The sequence below is a fragment of the Pyxicephalus adspersus genome, chromosome 11 (genome assembly GCF_032062135.1).
Source record: "Pyxicephalus adspersus chromosome 11, UCB_Pads_2.0, whole genome shotgun sequence".
Taxonomy (NCBI): Eukaryota; Metazoa; Chordata; class Amphibia; order Anura; family Pyxicephalidae; genus Pyxicephalus; species Pyxicephalus adspersus.
In genome coordinates this window covers 2,873,228-2,895,375 of record NC_092868.1, presented here as the reverse complement: position 1 = coordinate 2,895,375, position 22,148 = coordinate 2,873,228, and the positions used below count along the sequence as shown (strand labels likewise).

At 39.3% G+C, this 22,148-nt stretch overlaps 1 protein-coding gene across 1 annotated transcript in view; it reads left to right on the top strand.

Annotated features, from left to right (window-relative positions):
• Positions 1-9,560: 9,560 nt before the first annotated feature.
• The window catches only part of LOC140341192 (IgGFc-binding protein-like), a 29,099-nt gene continuing 16,511 nt past the window's right edge, over positions 9,561-22,148 (top strand). Inside the window, 5 exon segments of the mRNA XM_072426748.1 lie at positions 9,561-9,638; positions 13,448-13,501; positions 19,282-20,511; positions 20,780-21,126; positions 21,228-21,801. Coding sequence (XP_072282849.1) covers positions 13,450-13,501; positions 19,282-20,511; positions 20,780-21,126; positions 21,228-21,801 — 2,203 coding nt within the window. The 5' untranslated portion in view covers positions 9,561-9,638; positions 13,448-13,449.

Genomic DNA, 22,148 nt, shown 5'->3' with positions numbered 1-22,148 from the left:
TCCATTGGGTGCCTCTAGCAAATGGAGCCTGGGAGATTAAGATATGTAAAGGGTCAGTACCTGGCCTACAATGGACACAAAGTCCCACAGGTGTTCTTCAAAATCTTGAGAAAACCCTTCCCAGACAAGCAGAGGCCATTACAGCTCCAAAAAAAAGACAACCCCATATCCATGTCCATTTCTATCAAGCCTACATAGCCCATCCAACCCTAATCATCAAACACACCTTTATAGCGAAATGTATGTGGACCTTCCCCTCAAATGAGTTCAGGTGTCTCCAGTAAAGGGGGCTACTAATAATACATCATACAAAGACATTATATTAATTGTGATTTTCTTGTAGTAATAGTTTGGTGATGACCCCTTTCTGTCCCACAATGGGTACAAAACCAGCTTGCTAAAGACATGTTTTGACCAACTTGTTGTTGAGGAACTCAAGTGCCCTACCCAGATCCCCAACTTTAACCCTACTGAGGACCTTTGGAAGCATTTAGAAGTGGTGAGCCAAGTCTTCCAATTAAATGTCAGTACCTGGATTTACAAATGGGCACCATGGTCCCACAGATGCTCTTCAAAATCTTGGGAAACCCCTTCCCAGACAATCCCATATTCATGTACATTACTATCAAGCCTATATTGATTTGCCCAACCCTAAGCATCACACCTGCTGTTATAGCCAAATGTATGTGGAACTTCCCTCCAAATGAGTTCAGGTGTCTCCAATGAAGGAGGCTATTAATATTACGTCATACATTTCTAACAACTGTGAGCATCTTTAAAGAAAAAGATTGGTGATGGCCCTTCTGTTTCACTATGATTTTCCCCCTGGGTACAAAGCTAGCTTCCAGTTTGACTATTTTCTTATTGAGGTAATCAGGTGTTCAACCCGGATCCCTGACCTCAACCCTACTAAGGACCTTTGGGGTGAATTGGAAATAGTGAAACAGGTCTTCTTATTAAACGTCATACCTAGCCTTACAAATGAACTCAAAGTCTAATGGATGTCCTTCAAAATCCTGAGAAAACCCTTTCCAGAAGAGTGGAGACCATTGCATCCCCAAAAGAAGACATACCAACCATATGCATGCCCACCAACACTATACATAAACATGCACCATGTAACTAGGAAATCAGCAATTGTCATAACAGAGAATAAATAATGATGATAAGCTGATAATAAACCACATTTTTTCCCACCAAGTCAACAGATGGGCCAATCACACCCCTCAGAGGCAGCTGGTAATCCATTACGTACACATACTCTGTTGAGACATCTGTGCCGGAATTTGCAAAACAAACGGAGCAAAAACAATTCTGACAAATGTATTGCGCTCTTAACCAAACATTTAAGGAGTGGATTTATAAGAGAGATCACTTACTCATCAATAGGTTTGTGTTTAATCATCTCATCACGCGTAAATGAAGTTCCTCCGTCCTAAAAAGTTTCCTGCACCTGATTGGTTTATTTAACATAAGTTTACCAGGGCATTGAGTTTGTTCCGCTTAAAAAAAAAAGCAAAAATCAACCCAAGGTTAGTTGGCTCACCACCACCCCTTCCCTGCAAAAAATGTTTTTGGTTAGTAGGAACATAAAGCACAAGTTAACGTGAATTGAGATTACTTCCCCTCCCTAGTTTTTTCCTCCATAGTGTAGCTGCTGGGAAATGTTTAATTCTCTGGTGGTTGAACTTGATGGATTAAAGTCTTTTTTCAACCAAAACTAACTATGTAACTATCACATTTATCTAAAAAGGTTTCTTTAAATAAGCCCACCTGCCCCAGCTGTCACTGTGCCTCCCTTAGAGAAACGCACAGTGGCAGCTTAAGCCAATGGGCTCCAAATGTTAAAATGATATACAATCAGGAAAAAAATAATAAAACCTTTAAAAATTAATACAAACTGTGTAAAATACCAGCATGGAACAACTGCTTAAGATTAAATTGCCTAAATTTTCCTTTCTTTTCTCTCATTTAGTCTTTGCAGGTTTTATAGATCAGCGGTTGCCAACCTTTTTGGTCCCATGGACCACTAAAATTACCAGCTCCTGACCGCACATGCGTGGGCAGACAGTTGTCAATCATAAAGGGCCATACCTCTGCCATCGTAGGCTCAGATCTGCGATGGCAGAGTGTCTTGAAACACAACCCGCCCACTTCCCTGAGCAATTTGCACGGGAACGTGGTCCACAGCTCTGGCCGGTGCGTCCCACTCGGGGGTGCATCGGCCGGAGCCACAAACCACCAAAATCTTCTTGCGGACCATCAGTTGGCGACTGCTGCTATAGATTGCCAGAAGAAAAAGCTGATGATTTCCTAGATGCACAGAATCTAACTGGGTATTAAAGTAAAGATAACATAGACTGTTGATCCAGGGAACACCTGATTGGCTCACAGGATCAGAAAGGATTTTTTTTCTGTTGCAACAAATTGAACCAGGGTTTATAAAGTTTGTTTTTTGCCTTCCTCTGAATCAGCTATGTTAGGGATATGTTTATTTCCCTAGTGGTTGAACTTTTTTCAACCTAACTAACTATGTAACTTACTGTCGGGTCTCCTAAACAAGAACAGAAGGCACGACCCCCCAGCTTCGATGACTAAGTTTGCTTTAATTTAGGAAAGTTACACAATATATATTAAAATGTGTACATTTGTCATTCCAATTCCTGTTCTGCACATATTCAATCATCATCAATACATTTACATAAATGGAAGCTGTTGGCCCAAGTACACGTAAGAGTGCTGGATTTGGGAAAATGGCCAAGCAGTCTGGCCAACTCAACCTACTGGAAGTTGACTTGCCCAAACTCGAATGCCTTTATTCAACCGCAAAATAAACAAAGCTTAAAAAAACCCTAAATTACTGTTGAATATTAGAAAAAATAAATAGACACATAACCTAAATTTAAACACATTAGTGTAAAATTAAATGTAATAGGCTTCACCTGCACTTTGCCCATTGTTTTCCAAAGAATATCATCCAACACATCTGCTGTGTGTTTTTGGCTGGCCCTTTATTTACACCCAAATAAAATTTGTGATATCTGAATTACCAGGAGCCAGTGGCTATCCTCCAGGTCAAATATTTCTTATTTTGTTTCCTTGATTACAGCATTTCTAATAAAACCGATATAAACATTTCATGCCCGTTCCTCTACCCCACCCCAGGGCTTTCCTCCAGAATAAATATTCTCTTCATCATTCCATTGATATGACAATTCTCCTGAAAATAAATCAAACCTGAACCTGGGTCCAAATCTAACACTCAAAATGCAAAGGAAATTTAATACATTAAAACAAAGAAAACAAATTTGTTTAAAGTATACATTTATTGATTCAAAATTACGGAATAATATATCGAGACATAACTATAAAACTGTTAGTCTTACATTTCCTAAATAATCACTGCTAGGTCTGGTGGTCATATAAAAATATAAAGTAATCCCCTTGGTGTGATAATTAAATATTAAATTAATTAAATAAGGGGTAACTGTATCATATATATATATATGTTTGCTATAATAATACCTACATATAAAGTCCCATAGATGTACAATGAAAATTTACAAGCAATAGGATGTCCTCAGACATTGAAAACTAAAATATTTTTTTTGGTTGGGGTTAGCTTTTCAATAAAAACCCGTGATCGGCATCCAATGTGTATTATAAAGTCATTTTTAATATTTCTAATTATTTAACTACAACTTCTTCCACTTCATTGTTCCTTTAATCCTCGTTCAGCCCACTGAAGTCCTGGACCCCAATAAAAATTGTCCATTTATCTAAATTGCTCTGTTTTCACCAAACCTCTCTCCATTTCAGATTGTATACCCCCTTTCCATGTTGCAGAACAAGTTTTGGCAAAATATAGGAAGTGTTAGCTGGATAACTGGAATTTTCTAGTTACAATCTAGGTAATTATGGGATCTAGTTGGACCAGAGGTGTAAGGTTTATCATAGAGGCTCTTAAAAAACCTTAAAGTATCCTGAACCATTCATTTCGGCTATTGTTTGCAATACTGAAATTCTAGTTTATCAGGAAATTAGTTCAATCAGGATAGAAGGGCATATTCTTTTTTCTTAACCTTTGCACTTTTGATACTTATTATTGTTATAATTATATCACAATTGGAACAATGCTGATAATCCAGAAGTGCAAAGGGAAATGTATGATTATAAATAATATAAAGTGTTCAGATGTAGGGACCCACAATTCATAGGGGATGGGTAAGGTAAGTGCACCTTAGAGTGAGAGAGGGGAGGAAAAAAAGAAAAAGGTGATGGTAGTGGTGGTGGGGCTATAAAGGCAAAGAGAAGAAGAGAAAAGAAAGGAAAAAGAGAAGTGTAGGAAAAGAGATTGGGCACAAGAAGGTCAAAGGAAAGAAGATCTGTCCATTAGATTATCATCTTCAACCACTGCCAGCTGCTCCATATGCCGTATATCCTCTAACTATCATAGTGTTCCTCTAATATTCATAATGTGCATGCACGGTTTTGCACGGAAAACACATTTTCCAAAAACAAATCTTTAACCCACCAGTTTCCAACAACTTTTCAACTCTCATGGTGCAATTCATTTAATAAAGCAAATTAATAAGAGTAGGGATAATATGCTATGGTTCAGTTACATTGGGGGCCCACATTTGCATAGGGATCAATGTGCCCCTAGGGATTGTTGTTTTTTATTCTTCCTTAATAGTTAATGGATGAATGGTGTTTTAGTTTACCGTTGGTATTGTACATGCAGATAATTCTGCTTATTCACCTTTGATCCTTCAAAATGTTTCAAGTGGACATGCCAAATTTTCTTTAATAAAATATTATGGGGCAAAAAAGTAAAAATCCACCATGAGTTGATCCTCTAAGTATATGTTCAGCTGGTGAACACCGGTGACGGAGAATACTCTCTTGCCAGATCATTTTCCACCCTTCTCTTCATGATCTTATGCCACTGTTGCTTTAATTGCAGGAAATCCCAAGAGGACCCCATATTGGACTTTTTTATCAGCCAATGGGCAGTGGTCACTTCACTAAGAAGCATATTAGGGACTGCAACAAGAATCCTCCCCAATATAAACCATAGGAAAGGTTTGGCATCTGACATGTCACATGACTGTGCATTCTAGAAAGTGTTGGGGGCGTTTTAATGTAAATAATAATAATATTAATCAAAAATATATACCGTGCCTAATACGTATTTAAATGCACTATAGCAGCATGTAAAACTCTATTCACTGAACATTTTTCTAAAAATAAGCTTGTTTAATATTTTCAGCAGTCTCTAAATATACCCAAAAAAATACAAGTTTATTAAATATAAAAAATGTATTTTTTTCCTGTACATAAAATGAAATCTTTATTGACTGAGCTTGATTGAAGACTGTTCATATTTCACAATCTGGTTTGTCATGAGAATTTTGCTGATGGTGATGCCCCAGGAATAACTAAGATAGTTTTTGTGAACAAAAAGTGTTGAAAAAAAAAAAGTTATGGTCTGCAGCTATAATTAACTGCATTTACGTACTTCTTACTCAGACCAATGTTCCAATTGGAAAGTAAAGAAAAGTGGGTGGATGGCTCAGAGGCTAGCAGTCTTGCCTTGCAGCACAATTTGTACGATGATTTGAGGAATGTTCTCTCTGTGTTTGCATTGGCTCCCTCCAGGCAATCTGGATTTTTTCTACATAAAAACATACTGGTAGGGTAATTGGCTTTACCCAACATGTCCCTGGAAGATGCCAATGGTATCTGAGTGAGGAAGGAACAGATTACAGAAACAAATAATGACCTGACTATGGGCTATGCTTTATACATAATAATAGAATGTTATAAATATTATATATATATATATATATATATATATATATATATATGTATATATATATTAAGCATTGCTTGCCCACTCTGCCATTTATCCCATACATGTGCAATGATTTTCCCATTTAGTAAGCAAAGGTGATTTTTATAAAGTTGGTTCCTAAGAGTGCCCTTGTGGTCGTGCCATGAACTGTTCATAATTCAAGCAGTTAGCAAGCTTACAAATAAGCCCTCAAAGACCTTTGTAGACGTGGCTTGGCCTCAGGGCCACTTCAATTGACAACCAGATGACCGCCATCATTTGAAGCTCTGTTTGGTCCCTGGAGCCAGTGAGAGGATGGAGCTAGGTAGAGTACCAACATGACTGGATGGTAAGGCAAAGCAGGTAGAATAGTGTTTACCAGGTATAGGAGGGAAAGTCAAGGTTGGTATTGGTGGGAAAGGAAAATGAGGGTGGAGAAAAGGAAATATAGGTGGTGGTGAATAGGGGAGTCAGAAGTTGGGAAGACATGGCATGTTTCTGACCCTCCCTCCGTTCCTTTAAATGTGACTGAGGAACCTAGTGGTTGTTTTAGGCATAGTGGTTTAAGGTATTCGGGGGCAGGGTGTTGATAATGTGATGGAATTAGTGGAGAGCTATCTTCTTGTGTGTTGGGGCACATGTATCATGGCCCAACTTTTCCATAACCACTCACAAACAGCTGAAAAGTGCCAGGTGGTGCACCTGGCTAGAAAGGGGCTGGAGAAAGAATACCAAGCTTGGTTGACTTCATCATACTTCCTAACTAATCATCCTGCATCTGTGGAGAAGCTCATTTTTGTTTTTGTGGAGGACTTTACCTGATTATCATTCACTTTGCAATTGAGGGCCGCCCGGATCGCATAGCATCTTGTTCTGGAATGGTCTATATCTGTTCAGTGTTTTATTGTTATGTCGGACTCTCTGTTTCTGTTTTTTCTTTTTTTTTTTCTTTCTCATGTTATGACGTTCAGGATACTTGTATTATTCACTCAATACTGGCAGATATGTTATCTTTCGTTTCATGCTGAGTCTGTATTTTGTATTTGGTTTGATTCAAAATTTTAAATAAAGAATGTTTAAAAAAAAAAGAAAGGGGCTGGAAGAACACTGATGTGCCTGTACGTTGAAAATTTTTTTGTATCGGAAGGTGGCTGCTAAAGGCGATGGTGCAATTTTAACGTCAGATTTAGTCCAAACCTCAAAAAATGACCCATAAAATAAATCCCTCACTGACGTCTACATAACACACACCCAAAACCGATAAAATACCATTCACTCCAATCATCACTCATTGTCTTTGGTATAGCCAGAAGCTCTGCTTATATCCATCTTACTTTATCCATTTGTTATGCTACAGGCATTTATTCAGTCAAATCTATACAATGTAAAGGATAAAATCTCACATGGCCCCAGGCCTGGGATAGTTGCCAGATTGGACTTCCACCAATGCTGGTCTTCTTTAGCCTTCTTTCTTCTTTTCTTTTGAAATAACCCTCCATTAGGTAAACCTTTTCATGTTGCTTTTCAAGTCCGGTGACCTTTCCCCTTCTAATTTGCAGGAGATCTGTGAAGGTCATCAAATACTACGGTAATCATGAAAATATTCAGGATCATTATAGCACACAGGCAACAAATGGACAAATGTTGTAATAATTGAATAATAAAGGAGCAATCGTGACATTACTCAGGCAACAAATGGGAAATTAGTGGAATATATGGGCAACAAATGGGAAATGGGTACAATTTTTGGGCAACAAATGGGAAATTCATAAAATTTATGGGCAAAATTGGGAACTTGGTGGAATATATGGACAACAAATGGAAAATCGGTACAATATATGTGCAACTTATGGTCAATTATAAGCATATGAGGGCAACAAATGGAAAATCGTTATGCCATTTATAATAGTATCTAATGGCATGTTTCCAAGAGACCATTTTTTGGCCCATGGAAAGTTTAGGATAGTTTAACACTCAGAAACCTCTTGTCCATGTACTGCTCCTCTGCAAAAAAATATCCTTTATTGTGTTGAATATGAAATATGACTGCTCATGTATCTCCACAATTGCCCATTTCTTGCCTTAAAAACACCAAAACTTACAAATGGCATTAATTTTTCAAGATAATACAAAGGTAGATATTTCTCCAATGGCTCTAATTTCTTCTCTGAAATGTCCTAACGTTTACAATGGGGAGGGGGCAGGTTTTAATATTGTTCTTAATTCATACTTTTTGTGCATATTGAGATTTCTGGCCAGGTAGCTCCATGTAATAATAATCAGACTAGCATGTTCTTCCTTATGCCTTTAGGATAAATGTAGAGGAATGGCCTAAACCATTGCATTGCCTGAAGCCGAACTCGTATGCAGGCCCAGCTTCATTCCTTATACATGTTCTTGTCTAAGTGATGTGTGTGCAAAGGTGAAAAATATTTTTTTGGAAACTTTAATATTGTTTAGAAAATTTCTTTAATATCCTGCAAGGTTTTTAAAAACATCTTGGATGAAATGTACTCAGCTCGTAGATAATGCGTTCTCTAAACAGATGGAGTGGAGATTTTGGTGGACATTAGTGTTACTGTTGGGATTTGGGTCAGGGGCAAAATCACTTTTGGGTTTGGTTCTACAAGAACCAATTAATGTGAATGACAATCACCATCATCTTCATCAACATCACCACCGCTATCACCATCATCATCGAGCACTGAGCAGCACTGGTGGTATGCACATTATATAGCACATGGGCTAAACTGCATTGCACTGGGGCATAGAAACTCACAGACCATTGTTTGGAAGAAATTGGCCTCACATTTGTATATTTAGAAAGTTCACATCAACATTTCCAATAACATAATTTAATTTCCAAACATCATTGTCCATCTTTAAACTAGTAGCACCCCCTTACTGGCTGAGGGTAGTTACTTGAACATGTTGCTTCACTCCTTTGTATGGGTTTGGGATTCAGCAGAATCTTTACATTGGACAACTTTCTGGGTGCAGGAGGCCTGGGTCCCCCACCTGCCCCCCCCCATGCACAATGGTTCCATCCACAGTGCATGGTGGGAGATGCAAACCTCCATGTGTCCCATAGAAAGATCCCGCCAGGGGTTTTGCCCCGCAAGAGTATGAGACGCCTGCAACACGGTGAATAAAAATGATCATCTTGCAGATATTATTTAGAAAATTTGGAAATATGATGTCAGATCCTTGCTTGCTAATTTGATAATAAACGGGCAGCCACACCAGCTCCTGTTATCACATGTGAATGTAGCAGACCCCAATTGGATAAATTTGTTGCCCCTCCCTCTCCCAGGCTGATTGCTGCCATGCAAATAATATATAATAAAGACTTTTTCACATTTTTGATGCAATCAAGTGGCTTTAAACACCACAGACCTAACCCAAAGCAAAGCCAATCAGCCTTTATCTTTATAGAGAACCTACTGACTATGAGGAATGCTTGTAAAACATTATTGTCACAATGACCTGCAAGTTTTCATGGCCAAATTTCAGCAATCTGGGTAAATTTTAAAAAGTGATCAAATGTGATATTTCCACCATTGTATACCAGTCCCCCCTCTTGGCACAGAGGTTTTATTACTTTATTTGTTTAATTTGCAGATTGATTTTCCTTTACCCTTTCTGTGTAATGAATCTCAGTCACCACGCCCCGTCCCTCTGCGTCCTCACTGTATGGCTGGGACACCTTGTTACACCTGTTCTCCAGCTATGCAATGATTGGGCAGAAGGTATATATAAGGTATTGGACCAGCAGGGAGTTTATATCCCAGGCAGCCTGCAGGTAGGTTATTACATATGGTGCATGTATAGGGTGGTGGGCTATTGGATACTTGTCTTTCTATTTTTGTATTTTTTGCATTGGTTTTCATTTCCAAAAATAGTTTGTCATTTTTGTATTATTGTATTAGCATGGCGTGCATAGTGTTATTCTACTGTATTTAATGTACAGCGCTGCGTAATATGTTGGCGCTTTATAAATCCTGTTTAATAATATTAATAATAATACTGTAACTGTCTGCAATGCACAGCAATGTGCATCATGTAGTAGAGTGTCATTTAAACTAAAAAGCATTTTACCATACAGTAGAGTAGCAGAAGACATGTAACAGGCTGCAGTGCAGCACAATGCATTCCGTTCTCTAAATAAAAGTGCATTGCCTGCATGTTTATTTGTTACATTGCGGGGTGTAAAGCTGTGCACCCCAATTCACAATAATGTGACGGGTTGCTGTATGTGCATTCGTGCATGTAGGTCTCCTCACTAATTTATAGGATAAAAGAATATTTGAGACTATTAAATGATGCTGAGCACCAGCTGTGACCATGTACAGTAAATTGAACGTTTTATCATGATGTGCTGCGCTGTTCCATTTTGAAGCTTTGGTCACCAGTAGTGGTGGTTGGATGGTTCCAATTAAAGGTCATTTCAATTTGATTGGGAACTATTCTGACTTGGAGTAGGGGTATTCTGACCTATTCTGACCTCAAATCAGTACTTAGAATTTGAGCAATCCAAGTTCTGATCTGCCATTACTATACCTGCCATCTTCTGGTGGTCAGATTGGCAAGCCCCATTATACATACCATTGACAGCTCATTATATAAATACCAATTCCTTAACCAATCCAACTGGATTCAGTCCATGTCAGACTTTTACTGTTCTGAGCGTCTCTTGTCACCAGAATCATTCTAATGGTTGTTTTTATTGCTCACCCGTAACAAAAAAGGTGACGTTTCAGAATCCTCTTCATCAATACCCAAGATGGGGGAGTTTGGGTCCTTTAAAAAGCCCTAAAAAGTTGCACTGAATGGGCCAATAATAGGGGTAAAGTGAAACTGTCATTGATGAGCACTCCACTTGCCAATTCATAACTCCAATTTATAATATATGCCGCCTTTAGAGTGCTTAGAACAGTAAAATTGGTTGAGAAATCTGACCGGATACAGAAATTGCAACTTTCTGTCATTCCAGCTGTCCAACGATAACAGTTGTCTATGACAGGTATAGAAATGTCAGATTGGAATTTGTATTGCTCACATTCTAATCCAAAGTAATAATAGCTCCAATTCGGGTTGGAATTGACACCCATTACACCTATCCAACCACCACTAGTCCTATCCTAAAGCTTCAAGTTATTCTGATATCAAACAGCAACAAGAATTATTATTATCACGCCTAATAAATTATTTTTCCCCTGGGTAGTCAGAGTTAAATGATTCCGCTTTGGAATGCTGTTCTGAATTCATAAAACTTCTCCCCATTCTGCCGATAGGGACGTTAATAATTTACGATTGGAACCAATTTCTCTTTAATTAGAGTTGAAATGACCAATCATGGGGGAAAAAAGCTCCCTATGGAAATATTTTGACTTTTTCTGTGTCTGTGCAGTGCTGTCGGGTTATGGTGCTACCTGTGCCAACACCACATGTTGCCAAACCTTCTATAAAAGGATCAGTTTATTACAAAGCCCCTGAAATCTCTAATGTCTCCACTACATAGATTCTTATTCCAACAAGTAAAAACACATAAAGGACTTATGAATTTTATTATATATGATTTTTTGAGTTTTTCCTTGCTGGAATAAGAGATTATATAGCTGTGCTGGGACGTGGCACTCTACTTTGTGTATCTACCAGAGAGCAATAGGATTATTGTCTCCAAAATAGCTAAAGGGATGAAAACAAATTGTGCGTTTCGCATGTTTATGTGAGAAGAATCCAAGGTGAGCCTGATGTCCATTAGTTATCAACTTCTCAATGGCCTGGTTGGATGGGTCTCACTAAGTGTATCAACCACTTTTAGAAACCAGAATGCCACTTCTATTACTCCATATTTATAAAAGTGGAACTGGGACTTGTTCCTGGCGATCAGGTTTCTGGAAGTGGAGAACTGAGGAACTATAATCCCTAAATAAATCAGCTGATTCATTTATCATTGGGTATATTCAAAGCTCTGGTTGACCTCCATTTATTTCTTTAGAATCAAATTTCTGTGGTCTCGGTGGCTGGCGAGCTGTCAATGTACCGATGTACGGTTGTTGCTTTTATCTTTATTAGTGTGGAATCTGAGCAAAATGTTATTTCTTTATTGAAGTCTTTGCAGTAAATCCATAAATATGGCAAATAACAGGCCACGTTTTCCTTATTACAACATTAGAAGCATGTTAAAGAATCCTATTTGCTAAACTTTTCCTTGTATCTCATACATATACAGACTTTTTTTGAAAAAAGGGACAAAGAGTTAAAATGCAAAGCCCATCACATTACATGGCTGTATGTATGGTGTTGTATGGTAGTGACCGATGCATGGTAACTCACCAGGACCCACATATCATAAAAGGGTCCCCTCCATAAAGGGCTCTTGGTGCAAGTCTAGGGCTAGCTTTAGAAGGTCTAGCTCTCAGGGATGAGCAAGCGAGATTTTTCAACTCGATCTTATGGAGAATTCAGTCGTTCTCACTTACTGAAATTGTAAGCGAGAACAGCCGGTGTTCGCAGATCGAGATCGAATTTTCCTTAAAAAAAAAATTTCTAACAAAAAAAAAAAGTCCCGTTGGCTGTGCTGATCAATGAATGCAGCCACAGCTGCCACGGATCAGCTCAGTGTGCAATCCTCGGCACTATAGGTTAAATCAAGTCTCCCCATTCAAAACCACTATTGCTCTCTGATTGGCTGAGGAAAGGAAAATCCTGATGACGCTTGATTTTCCTTTCCCCAGCCAATCAGAGAGCACTAGAGGTTTTGAATGGGGAGACTTGTCCCCATTTAACCTCTAGTGCCGGGGATCGAACACTGACAGGAGGATTCCCAGGGCTGAATTCATTCATGCAGCCCTGGGAATCCTCCTGTGTGCGATCCCTGGGCACTAGAGGTTATTCCAGGAAATCATTACAAGAGGATTCATGAATGAATGCAGCCCTGGGAATCCTCCTGTAATTGAATTTTTTGCGGGAATGCCAGAGGCTCCCTTATTACATAATATGTTTCTCTAAATTGTGTTTTTCAACCAAGGTACCTCCAGGGGGTGCTAGGGTTTCCCTAAGGAATTTGTGACTCTCGGGTCAGTTATAATATCTGTAAGGGTGACATTTATCCCAATGGCCATCAATGTAAGAGGAATTCTTCCCACTGATCACCACACTAATGTATTGTGAGGTGTGGATTTAGGAATTATAGAAGGCGTTGCCTGAAGACCTGAAAATTATTTCAAGGGATTCTCCCATGTTGAGAATACTTAAAACCATTGACTCCAGCATTATCTAAAAGCAAAGGATGGGGAGCAGGAAAATCTATTCATGTGGATCAACTGGGTCCGTCAATGCATGATCATCTTGAGCTGGACCAGTGGATGGTCATCTTTAGTCAATGGCTAGTCTGAATGCAATCCATCTCTAGAAGACCCATACAATATACTTTATATGTTTCTTATGCCTTGAATAACTGCTTAGTTAGGGAACTGCCACAAGGTGGAACAAACCAACATAGAGGTAAAATGTGAACAATCAGAAAATAATGATACATGATAAAGTTATCTTCTGTCTTCTGAAGCCTCACAGTAATTACTTATTCTTTTGTTTCATGTTTTCCAGCCATGGGTAGAGCGACATTCTTGCAGCTGTGGGCCTCGCTGGCTCTCCTGTGTGGTAAGAAGACAAATTATTTTCCAATACCTCCTTGCATACAATAAATCTGTCCTATCCTGTTTATCTACTTTCTCTAGTCTATGTCAAATATTAACTCTTCTCTCAAAGTTTTGTCACATCTGAAAGTACGGTGTGTGATAAGACACATTCCACTGTGATCCAATAATCACAATCAACCTTGACGTGTGGGATCCGTCAGTCCTGACTTGGAGATCCATATAATAAACATTTAAGACCGTCATTGGTTACATGCTCCTTCCAAATTTGGAACTTCTCAAATAAAGGGGGGGGGGGGGGTATGATCACCCTGTATAAATAATTAAATGGTCCATATAGAAAACTCTCTTCCCAGATATTTACTTTAATGTCATTACAAAGGACAATTTTTATCTAACCTTATGGACATAGGTAATTCAGAAGAAGGCAGAAAAAAAAACCCTGGTTCATTTGCTCCAAAAGGGGGAAAAATTCCTTTCTGATCATGTGAGCCAATCGGATGTTCCCTGGATCCCCCGTTATATTCTGTGCTTCTAGGAATCATCCAGCTTTTTCCTAAAGCAATCTATACTAGTTGCTAAAACTCCTTCCTGAGGGAGCCGATTCCACATTTTCACAGACCTTACAGTGAAGAATCCCTTCCTTATCTGGAGATTAAACTTCTTTTGCTTCAGATGCAAAGAGCGCCCCCTTGTGCTTTGTAATGATCTTACAGTGAATATTTAGGAAGAGAGTTCTCTATATGGACCATTTATATATTTATACAGGGTGATCATATCCCCCCTTATACGTCTCTTCTCAAGGGAGAATAGATTCAGTTCAGCTAATCTCTCCTCATAGCTGAGCTCCTCCATTCCTTTTATTAGTTTATTTGCCCTTCTCTGCACTCTCTCCAATCCCACAATGTCCTTTATGTGAACTGGGGCCCAAAACTGGACTGCATATTCCAGATGTGGTCTGACCAATGCTTTGTACAGGGGCAGGATTATGTCTCCATCTCTGCAGTCTATTCCAAACATTTATCATTGCAATCCTTGTTTTATTATTTTCTGCAAACAAAAATTATGTAGGCAAAACAAAAATTATGTAATTAAACAATTTTATGGGCCTTGCTTTGTAAGAAAACAATGATTTTATCTTTTAATTGGCATTGTGAAGTAATGATTTCTGGTGTACACAACAAGGCGGTCTATACCGGAGCGTAATCTTCACATTCTCCTGATGAAACATATCTGATAATATCAGCTCCTTTGAAGGTGGTTCATGAAATAATAAACTCAGCATTTTCCTTATATTAGTCTGGTGAAGATAAAGTGCTTTATTGATCGTTTTTCTTCATGTATCAGTTCTTTTTGTTGATTTATGAAGGATCCCTTTCTATATATCAGTTCGGTTAAAGAGAACCTGTTGAGAAGTGTGAATGAATATTTATGATACATCACTACCAGTAGCATATTAAAAATAACGTTCCAACTTAATATTAAAAAGTTGTCATTGTGCAGAATTTTGAGTTGAAATCACAAACTGGGAAGTAGTCTCCATACAACAACATAGAAAATCCAGTTTTGCTTTAAAATCAGAAGAATATAGGTCATTAAAGGTTTTGGTATTATCACATTGTGTAATAGATGGTGGTATGTACCTTGAATCTATTTGGCTGGAATGGGTACAAAGCTCTTGGTGCTGCCATAGGCAAGAAATGTTCACAATGGCTGCTATGATAACTATTTGTGATTTAGCTGAAGGAAATTATATTATGTGAGCAATAAAGAAATAAAATAACCAGTTTCAGGAAGTATTTTGAATATATTTCATAGTTTGATGGATGTTTGAGAATTAACACCCAACCGTTGTTTTCCTACTCTCATTGCGCTGCCCAAAAGGTCCCTGCTATCAAAGTGCTGTGGCCCTGGGTCTATATACCTGCTGTGCCCATTATAAGGGCCATCCTTGTGCTGAGGTTTTGGGTCTGTATACCTGCTGTGCCTAATATAAGGGGTTCTCATCATCTTTATGCTGAGGTCCCTGGTCTGTACACCTGAAGTACCCATTATAAGGGGCTATTGTCATCCTTGTGCTGAGTTCCAGGGTTTGTATACCTGTAGCACCCATTGTAAGGGGGTTCCACTTTCCCCCCATCTGTTCCACTTTTCCATTCAGCTGCAAGCGTCAATGCTTCCCACATTGGGCAGAGAATAAATGAAGAAATTTGCAATGGTATGCCCTATGCACCAGTGCTGCTTCCTCTGAGCATGTACTGTATGGCAGACTACTTTTACTTTCTTAAAGATTTACTTTCCTACTTTCCTAGATTACTTTCCTAAAGCAGATCTGTTATATGACATGTATATGCATGCTGAATATTGTTCCCTCAACCAACCCCTCCCTTCCTAGGAAATCCTTCCAACTGTTCCTCTCCATCAAACAGCAGAGCCATCTTTGTTGTGGCATTATCCATGGTCTCCATCTGCTTTCCAGGGCTAATGGATGACTATTATGACAAACATGGCGGGGTGCAATGGTGGGACAGTGGCTAGCACTCTTGGCTTTGCATCACTAGGAGCTGCAGGTCAAACCTTGGCTACGAAACAGGAATTTTTAGGTTCGCCCTATGCTATGTTGGTTTCTTTCCAAAAGAAGTTCGTTCTATCCCTAACAAAATGCAGTTAGGTTGATTGTCCTCCCCCAAAAGTGGCCTTTTAATGACATATGACTATGGTAGGGACATTGGATTGTCAGCCCCATTGAGGAACAGTTAGTGACGGGTCTGAGGACTTTGTACAGCGCTCCATAATATATCAGTGCTATATACTTCTCGTTCTTGGCTGTGTTCACAATTGCCTCTGTGAGGGCCCCAGTGAATCAGTCACCTTTAATGGTCAAGGGTCACATACAAATTGGATAAAGGGCCAACACACATTTTTGCATTGTGGTGCATTGGGGTAACATATACATTAGGGTTGATTTGCTAAAGTAATATAGGCTTTTCTTTTACAAAGTTAATTATCTCCCTGCAGGGGATAGAATATCCAATCACTATTTATGAAAAAACTTTCCTTACCCATGATTGGATAGCATAGCTTCACCTCATTTGCTAAGTAAAATATTTCTTGCAGGGGGATAATTCATTTTGCTATGTGAACAGCTGCTGTTCCTTTAGTAAATCAACCTTATTTAATGCATTAGCATGTTGCAGTGCTATTCATTTCTATCTGCTATCCAATGCAGTGGAGGTGAACCAGCTGCAGCTCCATTTAAATGTACAGTAAGGCACTACTGTAGTATAAAAGTGGTGTATGCTCATTGTCTTTGATCTGGTGCATATTTGAATGAGCTGTCTTAACATGTGCAAAAAAAGGCTCATTAATGCAAATGCCCCCAATCACCCTTCTAAATCACAATTACCCTTTACAGACACTTTTTTTTTGACAGGTTCTCTTTAAGTGTATTATAAACAGCCTGGCTAAGCGAACCATCATATCTAGATCTCTGTTTGTATAACACGTGTGCCATTCATTCTTTCTTGTCTCCTAAATATACATTTCCAGAATTCACAAGTGTGTGTACCCAGGATTTCCAATTAAAAAGAAAATATAACTAGTCAAACATACGGAAAGTTACATTTCTTTTCAGGATATGGCATAATTTACCTTTACTCCAACTTCAACCGCAGGGCTTGGCCACCAATGTTTGTCTTGTTAAACATAGGTAGCAGTAATGAAAACTTCTACTGTTCTGTATTTCATTACTTATATACACAGGGGACAAGTTTTACAACATTCTGCGAAAAACAAAGAACAAATCTTACTGTAGGTTTAAGGTAGATCTACGGGGAAGGGGTGTCCAGGGTGTGACCGGCACATGAGATAATGGGAGACAATTGTAACCTCTCCTCCAATGTTCTTTCTAGTTTGCACTCGGAAAATTTCATAATAATAATTCAGAACGTCATTCTTCTCTTTATTACTGCTCCATTCTTCCTTTTCTTATTAACTTCTTTTATTGGATCTCATTTAGATAACATGCAGTGTGTGTATTGGGAAAGGAAGGGGGCTAAATACAGTACATTCACACCTTACAGTCTAAAGCTGCGTACACACTGCCAATTTTTGTCGTTGGAAAGGATCTTTCACGATCCTTTCCAACGACAAGGGAGTGCACGATGCATGAACGGTGCTGTACATACAGCACCGTTCATGCTCTATGGAGAGGGGTGGGGGAGAGCGACGGAGCGGCACCCTGCTGCGCGCTCTCCCCTTCACTTTCATTACGATCGGCTGTCGTCCATCGTCCGTGGATCCGGCAGGTCGGTCGTCCGGACGATGGACGACACCGACTGTACACACGGCAGATTTTCGCCCGATAATTGGCCGATGCCGATTATCGGGCGATAAAAATCTGACGTGTGTACGTAGCTTAAGACATGTGGACCCCCTCCAAATAAGTTTAACTGTTCTCTGAAAAGGGTTCCCTTAATGCTACAATATAAAAAGACAAAAATAACTCTACTCTACTACATTTCCAACCTTGTGCTAAGATTTTGGGGAAGGCACATTTTTGTTTCAATATGACTCTGTGAAGTCAGCTCCATGAAGACATGGTGGGCCAATTTTAGGTGCCTGAGTACAGATTATATCATCACAATAAATCATAGAGTAAAAGAATGATAAAATTACACTTTTTCAAGACAGATAAAATACCATAAAACACAATTAAAAAATCAATTTACATATCCAAATAACTTTGTGGTCTCCAATAACATTTGGTCTCAATTAGCTTTCTACGCGTTTCGTGGAACGCAGTCTGTTCCCTCAGGAAAATAGAGACACCTATGATTATTGGGAATTCATGTGTCCACATGGAATGAAGCAGCTCCTTCACAGAATGGTAGTGTAGGAAGACCAACCGGATGGCAGCAAGATAGAAATTATTCTGTTAATGTTATCCATAGTAACGCCCACCTTCCATAAACTGAGTTTGCAATCATTCACTAAAGGATTCCAGTAGCTGCTAGGAACATTTGCTCCTAAGGGTAAAATCGATTCTAAATGTTCAAAACTATCAGTTGTATACAAACATCGACACAATATGCAGAGAGTTCAGCCTAATCAAGCTGTGCCGTATTTATCCCCCCTCGAGGGATGTGTATACAGTTAGCTTTATGAAGACATGGTGTGGTCATTCTTAGTGCCTATGTTCAAAGGCAACTTCATGAAGAGGGGCAGTTTTGGTGGTGGTGTATAAAGTCAGCTCCATCAAGACATGGTAGGACCAGTCTTCCTACCTGTGCATAATGCTAGCTTCATAAAAACATGGTTTGACTAGTTTGGGATTGAGGAACTTGAATGTCCAGAGCCTTGACCTCAACCCTACTGAGCACATTAAGGATGAAATTGGATTGTGAGCCAGGTCCCACATCTTGGTAAAGGCCTTCTCAGAAGAGTGGATTATGTTTTAATTACAAGGATGGGGCAATGGATTTGGAATGGGATGTCCAACAAGTTAATTTAGGTTTTATGATCAGGTGTCGGGTCAGGTGTCAGGTGTAAACCTATATAAGGGTAGCATGACACATCTTTTGCCTGTGCAATGCCACACTGGCAACCTAAACGATTCCTGCATAATTACAGAAAATCATCAATTATTTAAAGCCAAGTTTAATTCACTAAAATACTCAGATAGGCATTATATTTGCAAAATAGGCATTTTTGACATGTAAGTGTAAGTAAATATTAGAAATAAAGGGATATATGAGTAACCCTCATGTTCTTTTCTTTTTTCAGGATCATGTTTTGGAGGTCCACTGGGCAAGGAATTTGTCACTTCCTTTATGCAGAATTATCAGCTCTCCTACAGCAGTGCCAACTTCCAGTTGTTCATTACTGGCTATTCCACCCCAACTTCCGTAACCATATGGATGAACAAATCCAGCTTTAAACAAGTCATAACAGTGAATGAAAGAACCACGACTATGGTCCAAATCCCAGCGAATGCCGAGTTGCCCGGTGTAAGCTTGTCATGCAATGTTATTGGCATCAAGGCTGATAAGGATATCTCAGTGCTGGCTATGAATTACAAGTCCCTGAGTGCTGACACCAGTATCGTTTACCCTGTGGAAGATCTTGGCAAAGACTACTATGTGGTGACTCCTCGGGATGGTCCAGATGATGCTTTTAAGCAATTTTCTGTGATCAGCTACCAGGAAACCACCAATATTGATATCTATCTTAAAGGATCAGTCACCTTTCAAGAGAAGCTATACCCGGCTGGCAGCAAGCTCAGTGTCCTACTTGATCCTTATAGTGCCCTTCAGCTCCTTAGTAAAGATGACCTGTCTGGAACCAGAGTTGTGTCTCAGAAACCCGTGGCAGTTTTGAGTGGACACACGTGTACATGGAAGAACACAAAGTGCAACCATGTATATGAGCAGCTTTTGCCTGTTACTAGCTGGGGTTCCAGTTTTATTATACCTCCCATAGATCTCCAGTCCAAATCTGATATTGTATTTATAGTGGCTTCCTCTGACAACACAAATATTGAGTACCAAATTGAAGCAAGAAAATCAAACCAAAAGCTAAATGCAGGGGATGTCATTAGGCTAGACATGCCAGTCAAAAAAGCCATCTACCTTACTGCTAGCGCTGGAATTCAAGTTGTATACTATTGTACTGGCTGGCAAGATAGGTCACTAGTACAGTATGACCCCTTACTGATGACTATCCCACCAATCAACAGCTATTGCACTTCCTACTTCATCTATGGCCAACAAGAGTTTGAAAACTATGGCACCCTAGTGGCCAAGACAGCGGACATCTCCAAAGTAAGCGTTAATAAAGGCCCTGCTCAAGGCCTGACATGGTTCGACATCCCTGGTACTGATTACTCATGGGCAGCTCAAAGATTAGGCAAAGGTTTCAGCTTTCAACTTATGGAGAATACATCACCGTTCATGCTGCTTTCCATGGGTTTCATGAAGTTGAATAGCTATGGATCCCAAGCCATTTGCATCAATGGTGAGTCCAACATTGTTTCATATTATAATGTCAAAATGTGGAATACAAAGTTTACTTTTAGGGCTTTCAAACTCCAACAGAAATTCAATGTAAAGTATATGTTAATTCATGCAGACTGCGGAAGAATCAGCATTTTTCGTTAGGGGTTTTCTGACCTTGACGTTCAGTCATTTTCTGTTCCTATGACACCAGTCCTGGGTGTCTCTTTAAGAGCCAATTTTAAAGCTTACCCCTCCATTTTTATGGTTTATGTTTTTCCTTACTATAGGAAACTCAGGATCAAGTCCAACTTGCAGCAGTGTTAAATGCAGAACTAAGGAAAAATGTCAAATGGTCAGTGGAAAACCTGTATGCATCCCAGATTCTGAAGCCTACTGCCATGCCGTTGGTGACCCCCATTATCGAACCTTTGATGGGTACTTCTATGACTTCCAAGGAACCTGCACTTATACCATTGCCAAGACCTGCAATGGTGATAGCAGCCTCCCTAATTTCAACATTGAGGCCAAGAATGAAAATCGAGGAAACACTCGGGTCGCCTACGTCAGCTATGTCAATGTACAAGTATATGAGCATGTTATATCTCTAGTAAGATATGAAAATGGTTTTGTGAGGGTAAGTAAAAACTTGGACAGCTTGGGTGTCTCTAATATGTATTTACATAATGAAAAAATTATTCATATTTTTCATATTTTTCATATTTCCCTTCTTTTTAGGTGAATAATCAGCGTCAACGTCTGCCTATCAATCTGAATGATGGACAGGTCCGGCTCTATCAGTCTGGAGGCTCAGTCATCATTGAGACTGATTTTAAATTGAGGATTTACTATGACTGGAACTCAATACTGAAGGTGTATATCTCCAGTAGCTTCTTTGAAAGTGTCTGCGGCTTGTGCGGAAACTACAACGGAAACCCTTCAGATGATCTGATAACCTCAGGTGGGGTTAAGGCTCCTAATGTAATTGATTTTGGAAAGAGCTGGAAAGTGGAGGATGGAGACAGGTTCTGCTGGCACAACTGCAATGGAGAATGCAAGACCTGCCCTCTTGAAACTCAACGAACCTATGCAGGTGAACAAAGTTGTGGCCTGCTGTCCAAAGTCCTTAATGGTCCCTTCCGCAAATGCCATTCAGTCATAGATCCAAAAACATATGTGGATAACTGTGTGTATGATCTGTGCATGAATGCCGGTTCCAAACAGATTTTGTGCCAAAGTCTGAAGACCTATGCAGAAGCCTGCCAGCGTAGCAAGGTTGAAATCGATGAGTGGAGATCATTGGCTGGATGTCGTAAGTAAAAACAATTTCTGTACTACATGCAAAAAAAAAGAGTGGTTCAACTTTCCTTTAGCTTTGGATAGGGTAAAGGAAGGTAATGAAAGAAGAATTCTTCCCACTGACTTCCCACTGACCACCACACCAATGTAGCGTGACCTGCTAATTGAGTAGTTATAGCCGGGCTTCCCTGAAGGCTTGAAAGTTATTTCAAGGGGTTCCTCAATGTTAAAAAGATTGAGAAGCTCTCCGTTAGAAAGTAGTCAACAGGGGTCCATTATAAAAGATTTATCATCACCTTCCCTTGTGTTGTCAACCTAAAATGTTGTAGTCAAAATTATCAACTAATGATATTAAAAGAT